The following is a 20507-nucleotide window of genomic DNA, read 5'->3' on the forward strand; positions in this document are numbered from 1 at the left end:
TTCTTACTGAGAATTGTTTACATGGCCAAGGAGCGCTGGCAAACCCAATAGGTTTCGCACATACAAGAGCAATTGGCTTGATTCGTTGTACACAAGTGTGGCTGCTGTTCAGCATGGCTGAGAGCTAGTGGCATAGAGCAGAGTGGCGTAGAGTAGAATGGCGAAGAGTGAAGTAGAGTGTTGAAGAGTGGAGTGGCACAGAGTTTCATGTAATGGAGTGGCATAGTCTGGAGTCGCATAGAGTGGCATTCACTGGAGTGGCATAGAGTAGAGTGGATTGGTGCAGAGTGCATTGGCATAAAGTGTTCCAGAGTATAGTGGCGTAGAGTGCAGGGACATTGAATTCAGTGGCGTTCAATGCAGCATCGTAGAATGTATTGGCGTAGATTAGAGTGGTGCATAGTAGAGTGCAGAGTGTAGTGGTGTAGAGTGCAGTGACACAGAGCGCAGAAATAACAAAAAATGTGTTTCATTTGTGCTCCTAATTCTGATGTATTCTTAAATACTTACACAGTTCATTTCAATGTTGTCCTATGCTAGAAAAAGACTCTTTCCTACACCCAGTATCCAGCAAGATTGTCACATAAATCCTCTCACTTTAAAATCAGAGAAAGAAAAGTAAACAATAGCCTTCGGAAGACAGTGCCTGACATTTGAGAACGGTCTGAACGCACAGCAAATGTGATGAAATCAGAACAACATTTACAGGCCTGTTTACAGAAAGTGAGTTTGTAGAAAAATACAGTAAACACGATTTAGGCAACAGGAGGGAGGAACTGAACCTGGAGAGCCTAAAGCAAATACAACCAGCAAATAGAAAGGCAGAATAAGTGAGTAATAAACCACAAAGCAAATGATAATCAACCGGCAGAATGCGTTCCTAGGTGAACTTTCTGAAAGTCCCAAAGACGTCTTTGTCTGGTAGGCTGCAACCTAAAAATGACTTTTACAAAAAGCTAAGAGGAACGGCAGTGGACAGCTGCTTTGCGCCATGCTACACACATTTGTTCATGGGCTGGTGGAAAGAGCATGTGTCCAGTGAGTCCAAATATCAGAAATTCATACCGAAGGTCAGCCTATGGCTTTGTTATGTAGGCAAGTTATATATTTTGTGGAATGGAACCAATGAGGAATTGAACAAGTTTGTAATACCTTTGAATGATAATACTATTAATGTCAAACTAACCTTGAATTGTAGTCAACGTGTGGATTTCCTACAAAAAGCATGGAAATACAAGATGAAAGACCAGTCACATCCTTATACAAAAAACCCATGGCGGGTTACCGTGTATTCCATGCAAGAAACTGCCATCCAACTTTCTTAAAATGGAGCATCCTGCATGGGGACCTCACCTGTTTGAAAAGAAATTGCAGTATTCCAAAATATTATGACAAAGCCAAGGCTAACCCAATAGAAACATTCAAATCAAGAGGATACTTTAGGACAGAGAGCTTTGGAGAAGGCAAACATGAGAACTAGGAAAGATATACTATACAAAAGTAATATAGCTCAACTTACTAAGTCATGCTGCCGGAGACGGCAACAGCATATTAGACGGATTATGGCTTTATCCCCCAACTGCATTTCATTAAGAAGAAAATTAACCAACACTGGCACATTTTGACAACTGACACTGTCATAGGGACATTTCTGAAAGATACCCCCAAAATCACTTACCAAAAAGGTTAATTAATTAGAGATATATTAACTAAAAGTCACCCCTGTTCCCTATGAAGTATACCACTTGGTCGGGGGAAGCTCAATAAGGCTTGCACCATGCAAAAAACGCAAGGCAAGGCAGTAAGTGGGCCAAGAAGACACTAAATAACAACATTCCCAGAAAAAGAATGTAAAATCACTCTACAGGTTAATGCATATCAGGCTACACCATTTATGTTATTATGTGTTGGTACCCAAAGAGGTATATTGGCAGTCCTATTTTCCCAGGTCAAAAGAGAATATTGGAACACTGGAGAGAGACAAACTCAGGGCTTGAAAAGTCATAAAAATTTTACTAGACCTGTAGGTCTAGTAACTTCAATAAGCTTCTCGACTTAACTGGAATGTATGTGACCCGTGAACTGGTCTCAAATTGTGTGATCCTAGGCAAATATTTTGTCTTATGGATCCGCCTTTTTCTTTATTATCACATAAGAGAGCACCTTCAAATATGCAAGTTCACTGCTGTATAAAAAACTTTTTATTTACTAGACTAAATGTTTGCTCCATGTATAACAAGAATCGAGCTCATATATAGGGTACACATGATTACTGGCTTGCCTCTTAGTTCACTAATAGCATTGTCATCTGGGCACGAGCAGTAATAATTCAGAGCTCATGTTTTAAAAATCACTTTTCATAAATATATTACCAAAGCATGATGTGGTAGTGCATTGTCATTTGCAGATAGCATAATTTCCATTGAAATGACCACAAAACTTTCCCACTAACAAGTAGTTTTACTGATAAATCCGCACAAACAATTTTTAGAAATTGGGTTTCAGCAAAAATATTTAGAATTTGCACATCACCAAGTAAAGTGTTCTAATTTGTTTTGATCCTATACAAATACTTTCTTACCACAGAATTACAAAAATGGGTTTTTGTAAATAGTGAAATATATTTGAAATGTTTGAATAGTTCACTTAGCTTTTTCAGTGTGGTGTTAGAATAAAGCCTGACATCTTACAGCCTTTCATTTAACATGCTTTGCACAGTTCAATTGTCACACAGTTCACTTTACAAAATTTGCTAACTAAAGTCACAGAAAGAAAATTTGATATAATAAGATAGGTTGACTTTTGACCTGTGTCTCTGAAAGCTAGCAAATGTGACAAAATAAGATTTAATGGGATTTTTAGTGCTCTTTCACTTTTGAGCAGTAAAGATGCCTTTAAATCTTGTTATCTGATCACATTTGTTCTGCTTTTAGAGACAGACTTTTCTAGCTCCTCCTGAATAAATCTTGCTGGAGTGGGCAAGTGGATTTTTCAAGCCCTGAAACTGTAATAAAAAAAATGCGGTTGCACTTTGAGAAATACCATGAGGCTCATCAGACAAAAACACATTTTTATGCTATAGATAGAATTTTCAAATGCTTAAAGAAAGCGCTAGAGAGGGCACCATTCACGGGCTGGAATACAGGTGTCTTATTGAATTAAGACACCTGTGACCCAATTACTAATGAAGATCTGTTTGTTCATCTCCCTCCATTATATACATCACATTGGTATAACAGAATCCACATAAAATGCAGGGCTATCTTTCAGCTTTATTGTTATTTAATTGATGAGCTCCTAAACAGGCTACACGCTGCCGAATTCCTCAATACCTTTGATCTCACATCAGGGTACTGGCAGATTGCTCAGAGGGGGAATGAAAGTCGACCCAGAGGGTCACTTCTAGTTCATCGTGATATCATTTGAATTAACAAATGCACCTGCCACCGTGCAGATGTTGTTAAACAGGGTCCTGGCTGGGAAGGAGGCCTTCTGTGCTGCTTACTTGGACGACATAGAGGTCTTTAGCTCTATCTGGCTGGGAAGAACACCTTTACTACTTCCAGGCGGTACTTCAAGCTCTGCAGCAGGCAGGCAGACTATCAAGGCCAGCAAGTGCCAGATAGGGCTGGGTATTGTGGTATATATGGGCCACATGGTGGGTGGAGCAAGGTGAAGTCCCTCAAGGCTAAGATTGAGACTATCATGGCCTGACATCCTCCCAAAACATATTACAGGATGTTTGTTGAAGGGTATGACATCATTGGTGCCCTCTTAACTGAGCGGGCTTCCAAGAAGCAGCCATATAACGTGATCTGTAAAGAGGCGTGTCAGAAAGCACTCAACACCCTCAAGGAGGCCATGCGTACAGCACATGTATTCAAGTATACTGGTTTCTTCAATTAGTATATTATGCAGACAGACACTTCATTGCATGGCTTAGGTGCTGTCTTAGCACAGTTAAATGAGGAGAGCCAAGACCACCCTGTAGCCTTCATTAGCAGGAGGTTACTTCCCATTGAGCAGAGGTGGAGTGCTATTGAGAGTGTGGCCTTTGCTGTGGTCTGGGCAGCAAAGAAGGGGAGACCATGTCTGTTTGGGACTCACCTTTGTGTTCAGACAAACCAAAGGCCCCTCAGATGGCTCATGCAAATAAGGGGGGTAAATCCGAAGCTGTTGAGGGGGTCCATCTCCCTACAGTGAATGGACTTGACGGTGGATCACCACACTGGGTCAGATCACACTAATGCTGTTGGGGGAGGTTGGGTAGTTCTCCTCACTTCAGTTGGGGTGGGGGGAGGAGAGTACATGTGTCAGACCTGTCAGCCTTAGGATGGTCTGTCCCCAAACATTTTGCCTTACTCCTAAGCTTTTTCTGAATTTGTTTTTGTTGGTCTTAGGACTGCTAACCAGTGATAAAGTGCACGAGCTCTCTCCTTTAAACATGGCACAATTGGCTTATACTCAATTGGCACATTTAATTTACCTTTAAGTCCCTTGTAAAGCGGTTCTGCATGTCGCTAGGGCCTGTAAATTAGATGTTACTAGTGGGCCTGCAGCACCTATGGTGTCATCCACTTATGTAGCCTAAGGCCTGCCATTATAATTTTAAAGTGCCATTTCAAAATGGCAAAATAAACCTTTTGCCAGGCCTAAACCTTCCTCTTTTAATATGTGTGTTGCCCCTAGGGTAAGCCCTACACCGCCCAGAGGGCAGGGTGCAGTGTATTTAAAACGTTGGACATGTACTTGTAAGTTGTACATGTCATGGTAGTGAAATAGTCTTCAATTCGATTTTCAATACTGCAAGGCCTACCTCTCTCATAGGATAAGATTGGTTTACCTTATTTCACTTAATAATTGATAACTTTCAATTGGGATCTAGTATGAATGTCGAGTTTGTTGTCTAAAGAATTCTAATAAAAACCCCACTTTAATGGTAAAGTCAGATTCTCAGTCGCTGTTCTAAAAATGCCACTATTTTAAAGTTGCATTTTCCTGTTCTAATCATTTCGTGCCTGCAACCTGTATCATAGGTCACATGATTAAGTATAGCTGACAGTTTGCTTTTGTGTATTGCTCCCAAACAGTGAGAAAAAGGGGGACTAGGAGGTGGCAGGATGGGCCATCACTGACTTGATAGGGTGGAGGAGCGGTCACCTACCATATTTGCAAATCACAAAGTGTCTGCCTCAACACACTCACAAGGGGTTTCACACCACTCTATTGTGCCCCCAGACAAGCTGGGGCCAGGGCAGGCAGGAAATTCTAATCACTTCTCGGGGTAGAAACCTCCAGGATCTTCTCCTACTTCAAAGCTGGCACATAGTATACATATTGGACTCACTGACCCTACACGTCAGTGCACCGCTGGACCTGTGGAAAACTGCTCTGCAAGACAACATGCTACTCTGCTGCCTGATTAAAAAGGACTGGACATGCATCGTGAACCCAAGGACCTTCAGAGTTACTCCACATGCTAGTTGGCTGGCCTCCTGATCATATTCTCAGGGACAGAAAAGACTCCAACCACCTTGAATGTAGCACCTGGTCTCTGCCTGCTGTGAGTCCTGCCTCCCCCCCTCGCCCCCAAGTAGTGCCACCCCAGTACTGGATCCTTTGATGTGGGCCTGAAGATGCTCTGACAGCACTGATGTAGTCTCTTGGGCAGAACTGACACAGCGCACAGTATTTCCTTGCAGCCTTGCGCCAAAACCGCTGCTGCACGACCCCACATACCAGCGCGCAGCTCATTGGAACCGCTGCAAAACATCCCAATTGCAGGACTTCACATCACACACGTCTCTCTACGGCATCCTCGACAACGATGCAGGACCTCACATTGCAATCTTCGTCGCCTGCTCCATCAGAACTGCCGATGCCCGATGCATCCTCAAATGCAGGACCTTGCATCACCGCCGTAGTTTATCAGAACTGCCGCTGAGCAACGTATCATCAATGCGGGATCTTGAAACGCTCTGCAACAAGGATTTAAGGGATTTTGCTCAGAGAGCCTAACATGGTCCATGAATCCATCCTGCGCTCCATCGTGGTTATCCTGTACTTGCGACTTTGACCCAGGCAACTGCAAACAGATATCCATGGTTGGGGATTTGTGATTTTAGGCTGTGGTTTCACTTAAATGTTTAGAATTGCACATCTACAGTTCTACTGATTGGATTTTTGTTGTTTTGGTCTGAAAGTATTTATTCAACTTTACTCTGTTTTTCTAAATTGGTGTGGGATTTTTTTTATGCTGTATTTTCACTTTTTTACTGTTTGAAATGCTGCATAAATACTTTGCACATTGCCTCTATTTTAAGCCTGACTGCTTTGTGTCAAGCTACCAGAGGGTTAAGCACAGGTTAATCTGGGATTTTCTTGTGGTTCACCCTGACATGAATTGTGGTTGCTGCTCCCATAGAGTTTCACCCCCCTCGACCAGTAACCCAATTTCCTACAAGTCTGATGGTCTTTACCTACACTTGTGAAATAATTCAACAGAGCAAATAAAGCTAAACTGCAATAGCCGGGTAGAGACACAACGAGAAAATGTAGATGAAAGGGTGTCATATTCTGGAGATGACATAGTAAATGGTGTACAAGCATGTAGACAGCATTAGCATCAATCTCACTTATTTACTCAACGCGTAGAAACAATTAACAGTTCCATCAAACTAAACATCTCTATTTTTCTTTTCAAAGCCGGTCAACTGCTTTGCAGTCAAGATGGACAAGGGAGATGCGGGGGAGGTGGGGCAGTGAAGTTATTTTTGTTATGAGGGAAACATTTCAAACAACATTTGCTCCTTGTACCAACAATGTAGATTCTAAGGCAAGGCGTTAAAAATAGAATAGCTTTCTTGGTCGACATTACATAGGCCTCTGATTGGATTAGAACCATACACTTCTTAGAAGAGTGACAACTCATGCCTCTCTTCAGACAAAAGTCTCACACAACAAGACATTATCAGTTGAGGTCTAACGAAGTAGCTTCGTACATAGCCAGAGAGTGATTCTCGTGTATGTTATTTACATTAATAGAAAAAACGTTTAACTGGCTACAGTTGTCCTAATCCATACTCTCTCCCCTTATTTCTCTGGTTCCGCAGACAAGATCGGCGTCTATTTGTTTGACTAATGATTTGCATCTCTAGGTCAAATCATCCTTACCTGACAGGTGCTTTAAGCGACAAAGCTTCCACGCCTCCTGTGAAAGCCACAAACCTATCCTTCAAAAGGTGAAATAATTGCATCACTTTGATTAGACTCAGAGACTGTGTTGTTTAAAATAAAAACGATTCGAAAATCCCATTACATATCCATACACGTGTCGGGGGCCAGCCGATACATCTTCATTGATGCAGGACCAATGTGCTTCTTCCATTTTTGATAAGTAACATCTCTGGTGTTAATAAACAGTGTATTGTAGGCGAAATGACAGGTATATATGACGCTGTTTAGAGATCAATTTGTGAAAGAAAAGCCAGCCCCAACTGAACATTGACCGGTAAATCAGAAATAAAGTGCCTGAGCCATTAATCACACATGCAAAATAGCATGTCCTACAACCTTTCATGAAAATTGGAGCATGAAGGGTAGAGCCAAGGGGTCGGAAGATGGACACTTTTGTTCTGAGCTCTCTTGAGGTTCTGAATGCTGGCCCAGCTCCAAAGTACTGTGGCTCCAAATCTTAGGAGTAAGCTTCCGGACCCCGGAGCAGCATGAGAACTTCAGAACAGTGGAGCGGTCCAAAACAGCTGTGACTCCAATGCAGCATTTACCTCCCTTGTGGTAAGTGGGAGACTGGTTGTCTTGTCATCAAAATGTCCAGCGTTACTTGAAAATCTGTGTTGGCAGTCAATTTGATGGCAAACGCGTTTTGCAAGGACAGAGATGCAGAGAACCCTTGGTGAACACACTGTAGCCTGCGTGCCTGAGTTGGGGGAAGGAGATACACAGGAGGAGATATTTGAAGGAAATTGCAATACCAGAAGTTGAGTACCTCGGAGAAATGATGAAAGCAGAAAGGTTGCTTATGATATTACTAGAGGCTTTACAAAGAATATGATACATAGGACACAAAAATGACAGGCCTGTGAGAAAAATGCTTTTTATTGTATCTAGTTCTAGCAGCTCAAAACATTTTGATCAGAAATGCTGTACAAGAGGGCATTCTTTTTGTTACATAGGCCATTAGATGCGCTAGGTGGTTTACACAGATCGACATGGAGAAAACTGGTAGGAAAAAGCCTTTCTGTATGTCATTAACATTACAGACAAACATAATTACAACAACATAGTTACAAATCAAAGTAGCACACCGGCTTCATGATGGTTTCAAACTGTATTGTATTGCAACATTTATATAGCACCTACAACCCCTAAGTGGAGCGATCAAGCACTTGCTTAAATGGGTAGCACACTACACAAAGGACAGTGTGTGGTTGGAAGGGTGTTGTCTTTTTTTTAATCCTATTTTGGAAGTGTTCTCATTTTGTGCATGATGACCACCGAGCGGCGGTTATCACATTATGGGACGCAGGGTTTAGCAATGTGATAGAGGAAGAAGTGTGAGAAAAAGGCGCACAGTATATCTTTTTTCAGTAAGCTGGCAGCTTTGAAAGGCTATACAGGCCCCTTTATGGGATTTCTTCTGTTCGCAGGCAACTTAGCTGGTTACTCTACTGGGTTGTCCACGCAGAGATGTTTTGTTTGAACTTCCGTGCCTGCTCAGGCCCTTGGTTATAGGGAGACAAATGCTGAACAAAGTCAAACATTCAAACCGTCCCCCCCCCAACTCGTCAACAGAGATCTGGGCCTAAATCCGTCTTTTTCTTCATACCATGTGATTCCAGTTTAAACCCGGCCATATGCAAATCAGTCTTGACCCCGCTTCCCATGTGAACAGTCCAGCCTGAACTGCCAGGCCTGTTTCTCTCTGGACCAGAAACAAGCATCCTGGGACCGTTTTCGGGGTATCACCCCTCATCAGCAAGGTCAAGGCTAATTTGCATATGGCTGCGTCCAGACTGGGCTGGCATGGTGAGCAAAAGAACGATGGATTAAACCCAGAACTGTGACTGGGGGTGAGTGGTTAAAAAGTTTCAACACTCCGTCCAGCATCTTGTTGTATTTGCACAGGTTATAGGAAGACTTGATGGAGACAGCTGCTTAGATGAACTTCGCTATTATCAGCCCATATTAGTTGAAATTTTGAGATATCTAGAAGTGGTCATAGTTTGTAGTTTTTGAGGACCTGCAGAGTTGGACTAAACTAAAGCCCTCCTTTGGCCAGCTCCATGTGGCAGATCTTGCTGATTATTCCATGTTCAGATGGTGAGGGGTGATTTATTGTTGTGGAACGGTACAGTATTGTGTGATTGACATGACCCGCAGCAGTGTTATCTTATGTGAGTGTCACGCAATATAACGGAATTAAGGACCTGAGGAACAACCTACTAGTCTTTTTTCAAGATAAAATATTGAAACTATGGTCCTCCGTAGGGCCTGAAGCTACTGGTAGCGCTACCTGTGATGAACTTTTAACTGTTGCTCCATATCCTTGCAGCGGCATGTCTGAATTGTCTCCTTTATCTATTGAGATACTTATATCTCTTATGGGCCCCGCCTGCTTTGGATCTTGGCTTTTGCCAAGGAAAAAGCAGCACCTAAATTGGTGGAAATCTGCAATAAATCCATGGCTACTGCTACTCTTTCAATTAGCCTGAAACATGCTTACATTTTGCTATTCCTCAAAAAGCCATCTGTAGGCACTACCATCTTGGCCAACTACAGACCTATTTCTTTGCTCCCATTCCAAACCAAGTTGATCGAAAGTTATGTCAACTCTCAGTTTACTTTGTAAGAAACAGCTACTGGACATAGCCCAAGTGGGTTTTAGAACTTTTCATAGTACTGAGATTGCCGTTCTTGCTGAGGATATTAGAACCATGTTGGATCAGGGTGGCTCTCCTACACTGATCCTATTGGACCTCTCTGCAGCCTTTTATATGGTTGCTCATTCTGTGTTTATAGGGAGGATAGTTAGTACTGGAGTCTGCTCTAGCCCTGAATTGGATTAAACCCTCCCTCTCAGAAAAATCTACCACTTTTCGTCTCCAATGACTTCAGTATGCCTTTTGGGGTGCCTCAGGCATCTTCTTTGAGCCCTGCATTATTCAATGTACATATAAGCCTCTGCTGGCAGCCCTGATCAGATACTTCAAATGATTCTTCTTCATGACTTATGTGGACGATACTCAGATTGTGGTATCTATTTCAGACAACCTGGGTAAAACCCAGGAGTTGCGTCTCTGCTATAATGTCAGCTATCGCCGATTGATCAAAGCTTTTTAAAGCTCAATGCGGAGCAAACCGTTGTACTTCTCTTTGGAGACAACATCCCTAGCATGAAAAACTGGGCACATTACCCACCCCGATCTTCGCACCAGAAATTTGGGCGTGCTATTGGATTCTGATATTTTATCCTCAGCACAACCTCCCTGCCACAGTTTTCATGGCGGTAAAACCGGCATGAAAATCGTGGCGGAGAGAAAACTTGTAATATGCTTGATGGGACCGCAGTGGTCCCGCCAAGCTATTACTGCCTCTACATTGCAGCACCGCCGCCAGGGAATGGTGGTTCCCTGGCGGCTGTGGTGGGGCAAAGGTGGTCCGACCAGCCAAACTGTAATAGGACTGTCGGGAGAAAGCCACCACCGCACCCCTATGAGTCCGGCAGTCTGTGAACCGCTAGTCTCATAATCAAGCCCTAAGTGTTTAGCCTTGCTTCAGGCCACAAAATCCTTCCATATTTGCCTCTCTCTGCTCATAGGTCCACGTTTCAGTCCCTTATCTGTGTGTGATAACAGCCCTCATCAGCCAGGCTAGCTTGAATCCAGTGGCAGTTGGCAGGGTATGCCCAGACGTGGAAACCCTTGCTCACTTTGCCACTGGATTGAAGCTAGCCTGGCTGAAGAGGGGTGTTACCCCAAAACCGGTCCCATGATGTTTGTTTCAAGTTCAGGGAAGACCTGGCTTGGTACTTCAGGCTGGACTGTTCCCATGAGATACAGGGTCAAGACTGATTTGCATATAGCTGGGTCTGAACTGAAGTAGCGAAGTGAGCTAAAGAACGATGATGGATTCAACCCAGATCTCTGACTGGGGGTGAGTGTTTGAAACGTTTCAGTACTCCGTCCATCATCTCTTTGTGTTTGCTTTGTTCGCCCTAAGTTGGCAGGGTATGCCCAGACGTGGGTCCCTTCCTCACTTTGCCACTGGATTCAAGCTAGCCTGGCTGAAGAGGGGTGTTACCCCGAAACCGGTCCCAGGATGCTTGTTTCCGGCTCAGGGAAGACCTGGCTTGGCAGTTAAGGCTGGACTGTTCCCATTAGGCACAGGGTCAAGACTGATTTGCATGTAGCTGGGTCTGACCTGAGGTGGCGAAGTGAGCTAAAGAACAATGATGGATTCAACCCAGATCTGTGACTGGGGGTGAGTGTTTGAAACGTTTCAGCACTCCGTCCATCATCTCTTTGTGTTTGCTTTATCTGATAGAAGTACTTGAACGTGGGTGGAAGAAATTGGGAATAAGCACAATATTTGGGTGTCATCAGTATATAAGTGGCAAAAGGAGACATGTTAGCCGGTAAGGTCACCAAGTAAGGTAGCATTAAGAAAGAGGACCCAAACCAGTGTGTTGTAGGACTCAAATTGATAATGGGTGTAGTATATGGGAATAGTTAGGTTACTAAAAGACAGTAAAAATTGATCAGAGAGGTAAGAGGAAACCCAGAGATAATGAGTGTCATTAGCAATTATAGTGTCAAAGGCTGCAACTAGGTCAAGTAGTAAAGGGATAGATCTGATATTATGCTATTGCTTCCAGAGTGGCAAAAATAGGGACAAAGATGGCTGTCAATGACAACAAAAAATATCAATATAAGTAGTAGATCAACAAGTAGAAGAAATGCGATAATGACACCAGGGGCTTGAGAAAGGTGCTTTGGGGTCTATTATACAGTCTGTAAAAAGAACAGAGTAGACAGCTTGAGCTGGGGTCTAAACATAAGGGCCTTGAGAAGACCTAAAATGCAAGAGGAAAAGGACAAAGAGATACACAGAGGAGCCGGTAGCCCGCATTCTGTACAAAAGGGAAAGATCTTGCAAGTCGTTGTAAGGAATGTACACCTGACACTTCAGCGGTAAAATAAATAGTACAAAAACTCTCAAAATACAGGACTTGCAGGCACAAATACGTTTAGGCGCCATTTTCATGGGGCAAAACAAAAACTATGTACAAAACCAGTCTTGCTACTCCGAGTCATAAAGTAAGCACTTACTAGTTTTCTTACCATATACATTCGAATTATGGAGGAGGTTGTTTCGCAGAAAAAAAAATAACATGGGTGATCTGCTGTGGTCCTTTGTTTAGGCAGGCCTTATTATTATCTTCCCTGCTTGCCTAGACAAATCTTGACTTGGCAGAGATGAATTAAGGCCCCCTCCCATATTAAATTCTCGGGACCGAAGTCAGTAACCTAAAGTACATGGTTAGTGGATTCCTCTACGGATCCTCTTGCCCGGTAGTGTTTTAGTCTGTTCTGCTTACCATTACTTACTCTTCTCAACAAGAGCCAAATTAAGAGCTCTGCTGACCTGGATGGCTGAGATGGCAATCTCAATGCGAAAGATTCATAGAGAGGCAGTAGAATGGGTTAAAGAAAGAGCTTTGTAGGAGGGTGGAAGAAAAAAAGATAAAGGGAAAGAGAGCAACACAGGCACATTCAATCATAAATTGAGAGAATGGGCTATAAAAAAAGGTGTAAGAGGAATTTACTTACTTCCCACAACCACTGTAATGTGGTTGCTGTCTCTATAACCAACAAGATGGCAAAAAACACGACCAAACAATACTTATGTAATCCTGCAATTTTGTACAACAGGTTGACCGTCTATTGCTCACGTGCACCTGCGAACCTATTGACGCAACTTGTGGTATACACTTCTAGACTTCAACGATAAAATAAACAGTGGGTTGAGATTATATACTTGAGGCAGATTATAAAATCATCGGTGCAGGCATTTACAGGAAGTGTGCCTTAATTGTATGCACTTCACATTTACGGTACATAGTGCTTTTTGTTGAAGTTCCTTGCCGAAAGATGTCCCTTTTTTGCCATAAACAATGCATGTAGTAGCTGGTTCCATTGTGCTGCTGATCATAAATATTTTACAGAAATGGCTTTTGACTGTAGAATGGAAAGCTGTTAAATGGCCTCATAGCGCTGTTTGTCTTACAGTATTCATCCTACATGTTTCTGAGTTTTCCATCTCAGACTGGAGTTGTCTTGCAAGCGATACATTCGGGTATAGTGTTTTAGTCTGTCTCTAGGTTGGGTGTAATTATTTAATTCACTGAACATCAAGTGTGTGATTTTGATGTAAGACAGATGTGACCAGAGTCCTTTACCAATTCCTATGCTATATCTGAGGTTGGAGTACTCAGGTAGACTTTTACTGATAATCTGAACAATGCTCTGTTTAATGTGCTTGCAGTCTTTGCCACATGCGTGGGTATGTGTTTGTTTGAACATGTATGTGAGTGTTATTTGTGCTGTGTGTGTATGTGCAAATGTTTCCATACTTGTTGGTACTGTTTCTGCCTGTGTCCGAGTTGTGAGATGAATGTAAGTTAGTGAGGTATTCTGTCCACTGTCTTCTGGTAATGTACATGCTTTAATGGATATTTGTGATTTTGTCTACTATGCGCTGTTCAAAGTTTATGCATGGTATATGGTAAATGCTTTTGGAACCCTGCAATACCTTACCATATGACATATTTGATTTGCAGACGAGTAAGGAAATAGAGCGATAGCAGGGCGCTGGCGGACTTCTGACTGATGAGGAGGTCAGTAACAAAAGAGTAAGAGAGGGATTGGAAAGGAGAAGTGTGAGGGGACAGGAAAGGATGGAACAGAAATCCAGCAGGTAAACTGAGTGGCGACAGGGGATTAATGGGATGACAGAGTTTGAAATCATAAAGGGCTCTTGAAACAGTACTTAATTCGTGCTGGTGTTTTTCAGCGCTCAGCACCGACACTTATTGGTAAGCACCAGCACATATTTATGAGAAGCAACCTCATAGTGGTGCTGTGTGTGACAGCTACAGTGGCTCACGAAATGGGCGCAAGACGCATTTGGAGACTGAAGGAGCCGAGAGAGGACTCTGTGACCCTAAAAGTGATATTCCAAATCGCATGGAGGTTGCCTGTTCCACCTTCAGCCCTCCCATTGCAACTACACACAGCCCGCCAGTGTTGGCACAGGTACTTGAGACGTGCCAAAATTAGATGCCCTTATGCTCTGGAAATTCTGCTACTTATGTGCGAGGGCCTGCCATATGGAGGTAGTTGGCAGAGACTGGTGGCTTGGTCGGAACAGGGACTGGATACTTTAGGAGACTTATATGAGGAGGGCACCATGATCCCGTTCAACGATCTACAAGATCGATATGACTTACACAGGGGGGGCTTCTTTATTGCACTCTGCCCTCACCGCGGCCTTTCGAAAACATTAGGGGGAGGGACTCACTGAGCCACCAACGTCATTAGGGTGTCAGTATCTGGTAATGGCGTCAGGGACGGTTAAGGCGGTCACATGTATATACAGGCGAATAACGCGGGAAACACTGCAGCCCTTAACGGAGCTGTGATTAAAATGAGAAGCGGACATTGGCGAGGTTATTCCAGAAAAATCATGGGGGGAGATAGTAGAGAGGGCTTGGAAGAGCACCAGAAATGCCAGATTCCAATTGATGCATTTTTATATCTTACACAGGGCACACCTTACCCCGGAGAAGATCAATCAGTATTTTAATTCTCAAGAGGCGGCTTGTCCGCGATGCAATAGGGAGGGAGCTGGGTTTAGAGAAATGCTCTGGGATTGCCCACAGCTGGGTAGCTTCTGGGAAGAAGTAACTATACTGTTGGCAGATATCACTGACAGGGAACTTGAGGCATCACAGGGATATTGCCCATTACACTGGTTCCCACACACAACGCAAAACAAACTCATGTTATGGCGTCAGGGACTTTTAAGGCGGTCACATGTATGTACAGGCGAATAACGCGGGAAACACTGCAGCCCTTAACGGAGCTGTGATTAAAATGAGAAGCGGACATTGGCAGTTTAAGAGATATGGATTGTGCCAGCTGCACTGGACCACTGTGTTGTTAGGTGCTGATGCTTGTTGAAGGACAAATATATGAGTTAGAGCAGGAGCCTCCTCAGGGTTCCAAAATAATCCCATGAGTACACCTAACGTAGAGTGGTCTAGACCGGGCTTTCAGCAGTCAAAGCCTCACATTAGCACACATTTCTTTAAGGCACATGCCACCTTAACCCCTTTGTCAAGTTCCCTGTCTCTATAAGTACAACTCTGCATTAGAAACAAAATTAATGTGAGGAATAAACTAGGAGCCTCATGATGTGGAACTAATTGTGAAAATTCTATGGTAATGCCAATACCGCATGAAATTCTGCACATTATTAGTTAAATTATTTATTTATACATTAGATTCAAAATAGCACTTTTATCAAATGTGCTTAAGATGTGTTAATGTTAAGGTACAATAATTAAAAGTGAAGTTCACAAGATACAGAAGAGGGATAAGAGTACAGTGAAAACCAGGTTGAAAAGCCAGATGTTCATTTCATGTTTTAATAAACATGTAACAGGCGATAATACTTGGAATAAAACGTCCATTTTCACATCCCACTAGCCTCTCTAAAATGCCGATTGGAAGATAGTCAACACCACCACCACCACCGGCCCCTGTAAATGCAACCTGAAGTCAAGGGACGTTCCAAACAAGCTCCCAGGAATGGATGGATGACATGCCATATAGTTGTAAAATCCAGTCAACATACTGTAGCTCATCCAATGAAGGATGAGTAAGTACAAAATGAAATGAAATTAAAAGGAGATTTATAAAGCGCAAAACATTCACCCGAGAGTGTCAAGGCACTAGTTCATCAAACAGGACCAACTGGACGGTTTCAGAACCACATCAGAGATTAAACAGTCAAGTCTTCAACGCCTTCCTAAAGGCCAACAAGTGAGTTTCTTCTTTCAGCCTCAGTGGAAGAGAGTTCCACAGTCTGGTCGTACCGACCAAGGAACTCCTGCCACCCCAGGAACTTTTTTTTAACCTGGGGACTATCAGATTATGGGCATGAGATGAACGAAGATGGCGAGGAGGGATGTAAGGCTGTAAATTCTGTTTAAAAATGGCAGGCCCTATGTCATGCGTGGCTATAAAAGCGATGCAAAGAGCGTTAAACTCAATTTGTCTCTTCACTGGCAGCCAGTGTAAATCTTTAAGCACCGGTGAAACAGATTTATATCTTGGAATGTTCAACAAAAGACGTGCTGCAGCGTTTTGCACAATCTAAAGCTTGGTCAGGCACTTCTTCCGAAGGTTAATGAACAAGCCATTACAGTAATCGGCTCTAGATGAAACAAGAGCCGAGACCACTAGCTTTTGCCGGAATAAATGGGAGAATCCTTCTCAGTAGCTTTAAAGTATAAAAGGAAAGAGACGTGACCTGGTTAACGTGGCCTTCGAAAGACAGCATAGAGTCAAACACGACTCCCAAGTTTTTTTACCTTTTTCGTAGGAGTCGGTAATGAACCCAGCTCAAGAGGCCACAGAGCAGGGGACTAGAAATTAGTATGGCCACCAAAAAGTAAGACTAGATTTAATTTCAAACAATTGGTGGCCATCCAATCCCCGACCTGACGGAGACAGGTGTGAAACTGCGCAACAGTGTCAGCCGGCGAGCCTGTCACTTAGACTACAATCTGGGTGTCGTCGGCGTAAGAAATAGCAGAGAAAATCAGGGACCTAGTCTAACCTAGCCAGTGCTGCAACGTAAATATAAAAAAGAGTTGGGCTCAAAGAAGAGCCCTGTAGCACTCCGCATGGCAATATAAAATTTGGCGATTTTAACTCATCCAGACCCACAAATTGTTCCCGGCCAGACAGGAATATTTTAAGTAGAGCTGACTCTTTCCCTTTAATACCAATCCCACTCCGGACTAGTTTTTGATGGTTCACCATATCGAAAGCAGCAAAGAGGTCAAGCAGCACAAGTGCTGCATTACCTCCTGCATCAACTGTCTGCCTAATCAATTTGAACGCTGTAATTAAAGCCAGTTCGGTGCTATGGTGATTCATAAACCAAACTGAGTGGCATCGTGGTGATCGTGCTTCTCAATATGGTCCGATATACCACCATTCATGGCTTTTTCCACCATCTTTGCAGGCAGAGGGAGTCTGGAAACTGGTAGGTAGTTGTTAGGACCTGCCCCAACTAAGTTTGACTTCTTCAGAAGGGGGAGAACAGACTCCAGTTTCCAACTCGTAAGAAATATACCAGAAGAGAACATTTGGTTAAAAATAGGAGACAAATGCAAGGCAAATAATTCTGGTAAATGATGAACACTATTAGGGGGGCATGAATCCATGGGGGAGCCGGTTTTAGTGGACCGGAGAAGATTAATGGTCTCCTCAGTAGTTAATGGAGGGAAAAAAGATAACTCGGGGGGGGGTCACTGATATCTGGGGGGACTGAGGAGATTTCACAGTCTACACTAGAAGCAGCTAATGTCACAGGGGACGGCGCAATCCCTTGGACAGCAGGCCTGGCAAAGTCACTATAAACTGCCTTAACTTTATCTTGGAAAAATGTAGCCAATGAGTTTCAAAAAGTCAGATTTTTAGGTGACTCCGTTACCTCAGAGCATTTAGCCAGCTTTTTTACCATGGAAAATAGTTCCTTCGAGGAATTTTTTGCAGTTAGCATGGCTGTAGTAAAATAGCAGGTTTTCTCCGCCTGCACAGATTTTTTGTACTCCAGCAGAGCTCCTTTATAGACGGTTCTATCCTGCAAATCGTATGCTGAGCTCCACTTTCTTTCCAGGCGGCGGCATTTTTGTTTTTGCAATCCGAGATGGTCAGAATACCAGGGTTCAGTATGTTTTGCCCTATGGCTGGTGATAGATTTGGCTGGTAACACCTGATCGATTGACATCCTAAGCCATTCATCAAAAGCAATGGATGATACATTCGGATCTTCTGTAAAGTTAGGGGATTCTGAGTTAGGGAATCATCAAAAGTATCAGTTACCATCTTATTCCAAGGCTGAACCCTTTTCAATTGCTTATTTTTCAATCTCCCAGCCTGCAGATTTTGGAGGGGATATGAGAACATAACAGCTTTATGGTCAGACCAGACAAGCAGTAGCGATGGAAGGCATTGTAAGGACTTATTGCTGATAAACAGTCCATCAAGCAAGTGCCCTCCGGAATGCGTGCTGCCAGCCACTTGCTAAGTAAGGCCAAGGCTGTTCGCGATATGAATAAATTATACTGCCTCTCTATCTAATGGGTCCTCAAGGTGGAGATTAAAAAAGCGAGCCCAATGTGCCGAATGAACAGAGAAACCAACCTAGCATCACCCAGCTGTCAAAAATGAGAACTAGAGGACTCCCTACCACTACCCAAAGGTCCCAAAGATAACCACAATGACAATCAGCACAGACAGTTCGAGGGTGAGAAGTGAAACTATAGAGAGATGAAGAGCAAAAGAAGCAGCATTATTACCAGCACAGTAGACCTCTTCAAGGCAGCAAACCCCTCTCCCTTTCCATGGTTCTGGGGGAACAGCCTTATTTTAAATTTCTGCTCCACACCCCTGCGGAATCCCCCAAGGTAGTTGGAAACCCAGTCACAGCTCACTACAGCACGCCAGCGGGCATGACTCTCTGCCGAAACTTGGGGTTGGAGCCCAGCAGCCCCGATTTACACCGTACAGCAGCACACACACAAAATGCTGTAAACAAAGCACCATGCTACAATACTGCTGTTTGGGAAACAAAACAATAAACAACTAGGCAGGGCTGAAACAAACTGCCAGACACCTGAATACATGAGACGTGTGATGCAATGAAAACCTTCATGCGGTGTTACCCAATGCAGTATATGCAATACATTTAAAGTAAATGGCCTACACATTAAATAACCAAAAAGCATGTCCTAGACATATGCTGCCCTCTGAAACACCAACAGCTTTGGCCCATATATCCACTGACATGCATGAAGCACAAAATGCCCCTACAACTACTACTCAAAATCATTTCACAAAGGTATTAGGTTGTGGTACACCTCACCCTTGTGATATGAAAAAGCAGGGTGTCATTGGTCCGAACTGTAGTCCAGTATCTGAGCAGGAAGGATCACAATGGGGGAGGAAGTCGTTTGAAACTGCAATTATTAATATGTCGTTATGACACGAAACTTACTGACCATCAGTAGACATAGCATGTGGTATTCCCACATTTTCTAATGCATGTTTTAGCACAGCCTGAGGTTAACCGTGTAAATAGCCTATAATTTAAAACCCTCTCTGATGTTCAAATAAACATGAGGGTAGTTAACTTGCTATAAATCCTTTACTCAAAATGAGCCAAAGGTCTAAAAAGGCTGCATTGTTTTTTAATCAACTGTATCCTGAACGTCTCTGTGAGCGTGGTATTCTTTTTACAACGCTCACACACAATTCTGTTCAAGAAAAGTTAGCAAAGCAGTGTCTGGGCTGAGCAAAGGTACAATAAAATATGTTTTGGTATTACCTTCCACTTTTTCGAGTTTAGCAAGAGTTAGTCCTATGGCATTAGGGCGGTGAGGACTTCTTGTGGAAAACACTCCAGTCTTTGCTCCATTAAGTCTTGGAGGCTGGACTTTAGCTTTGCAGCTCAGGCGACCATTTTGATGAAAAACAAACAAAATCCTACGAACAGAAAGGGAGGGAGGAATTAGCTTTACTGGATAATTTAGAAAATATAATATTTACAAATGATGGGGATATCGTGAAGATGGCATATTGGGAAATTATCACACCATTCTGCTTGCTTCGGGTGCAAAAGGCTGCTTTATTTACAACTAGCAAGCAGAGTATCTAGCCCTCCAGTTAAACCGCACAAGCTAACTTGTCAACTAGGCATCCCTCAAATCTTGGCTCCATTGTTCTTTGCTCGTTCTTACACCCCCATCATTCTCCCAATCAGATAAACAGTTTGCCTTCCTCCGCCATCAAAAAACCCTCCCCGAGGTGTCATTTCTGTCCCCCCCCAAATAAATTTGAGCTTCTTACAGTCTTTCACCCACCCTTCCAGTGATCTCACCAACCTTTCTACATACAGGTTATTGCCCTGCTCAGATGAGAGCACACCACTGTGCATGAACAAATGCAGGGACTCAAAAAAGAATGCTCTGATGTGCTATCACCCGCACACCTCGCGTTGCAGAAATCAATCATCTCTCTGTTCAGCTCCTTCTGGCTCTATCTCAGCAGGCCACTGCATGCCCCTTCACACCCTCATAGGCAACAGGTTAGTCCAGAGAACATCTGTTAAAATGCAAATCATGAGGAAAGGGA

The 20507-nt window shown here is 43.2% G+C and overlaps 1 protein-coding gene across 2 annotated transcripts in view; it reads right to left on the minus strand.

Moving 5' to 3' along the window:
- TRMO (tRNA methyltransferase O) overlaps nt 1–20507 on the minus strand; it is a 227917-nt gene that overhangs the window by 51721 nt on the left and 155689 nt on the right. For both annotated transcript variants that reach the window (XM_085636606.1, XM_085636607.1), the window contains exon 3: nt 19702–19859. In XM_085636606.1, coding sequence (XP_085492732.1) covers nt 19702–19859 — 158 coding nt within the window. The remainder of the gene's footprint in view (nt 1–19701; nt 19860–20507) is intronic.

Source organism: Triturus cristatus, chromosome 2_1 (genome assembly GCF_964204655.1).
Source record: "Triturus cristatus chromosome 2_1, aTriCri1.1, whole genome shotgun sequence".
Lineage (NCBI taxonomy): Eukaryota > Metazoa > Chordata > Amphibia > Caudata > Salamandridae > Triturus > Triturus cristatus.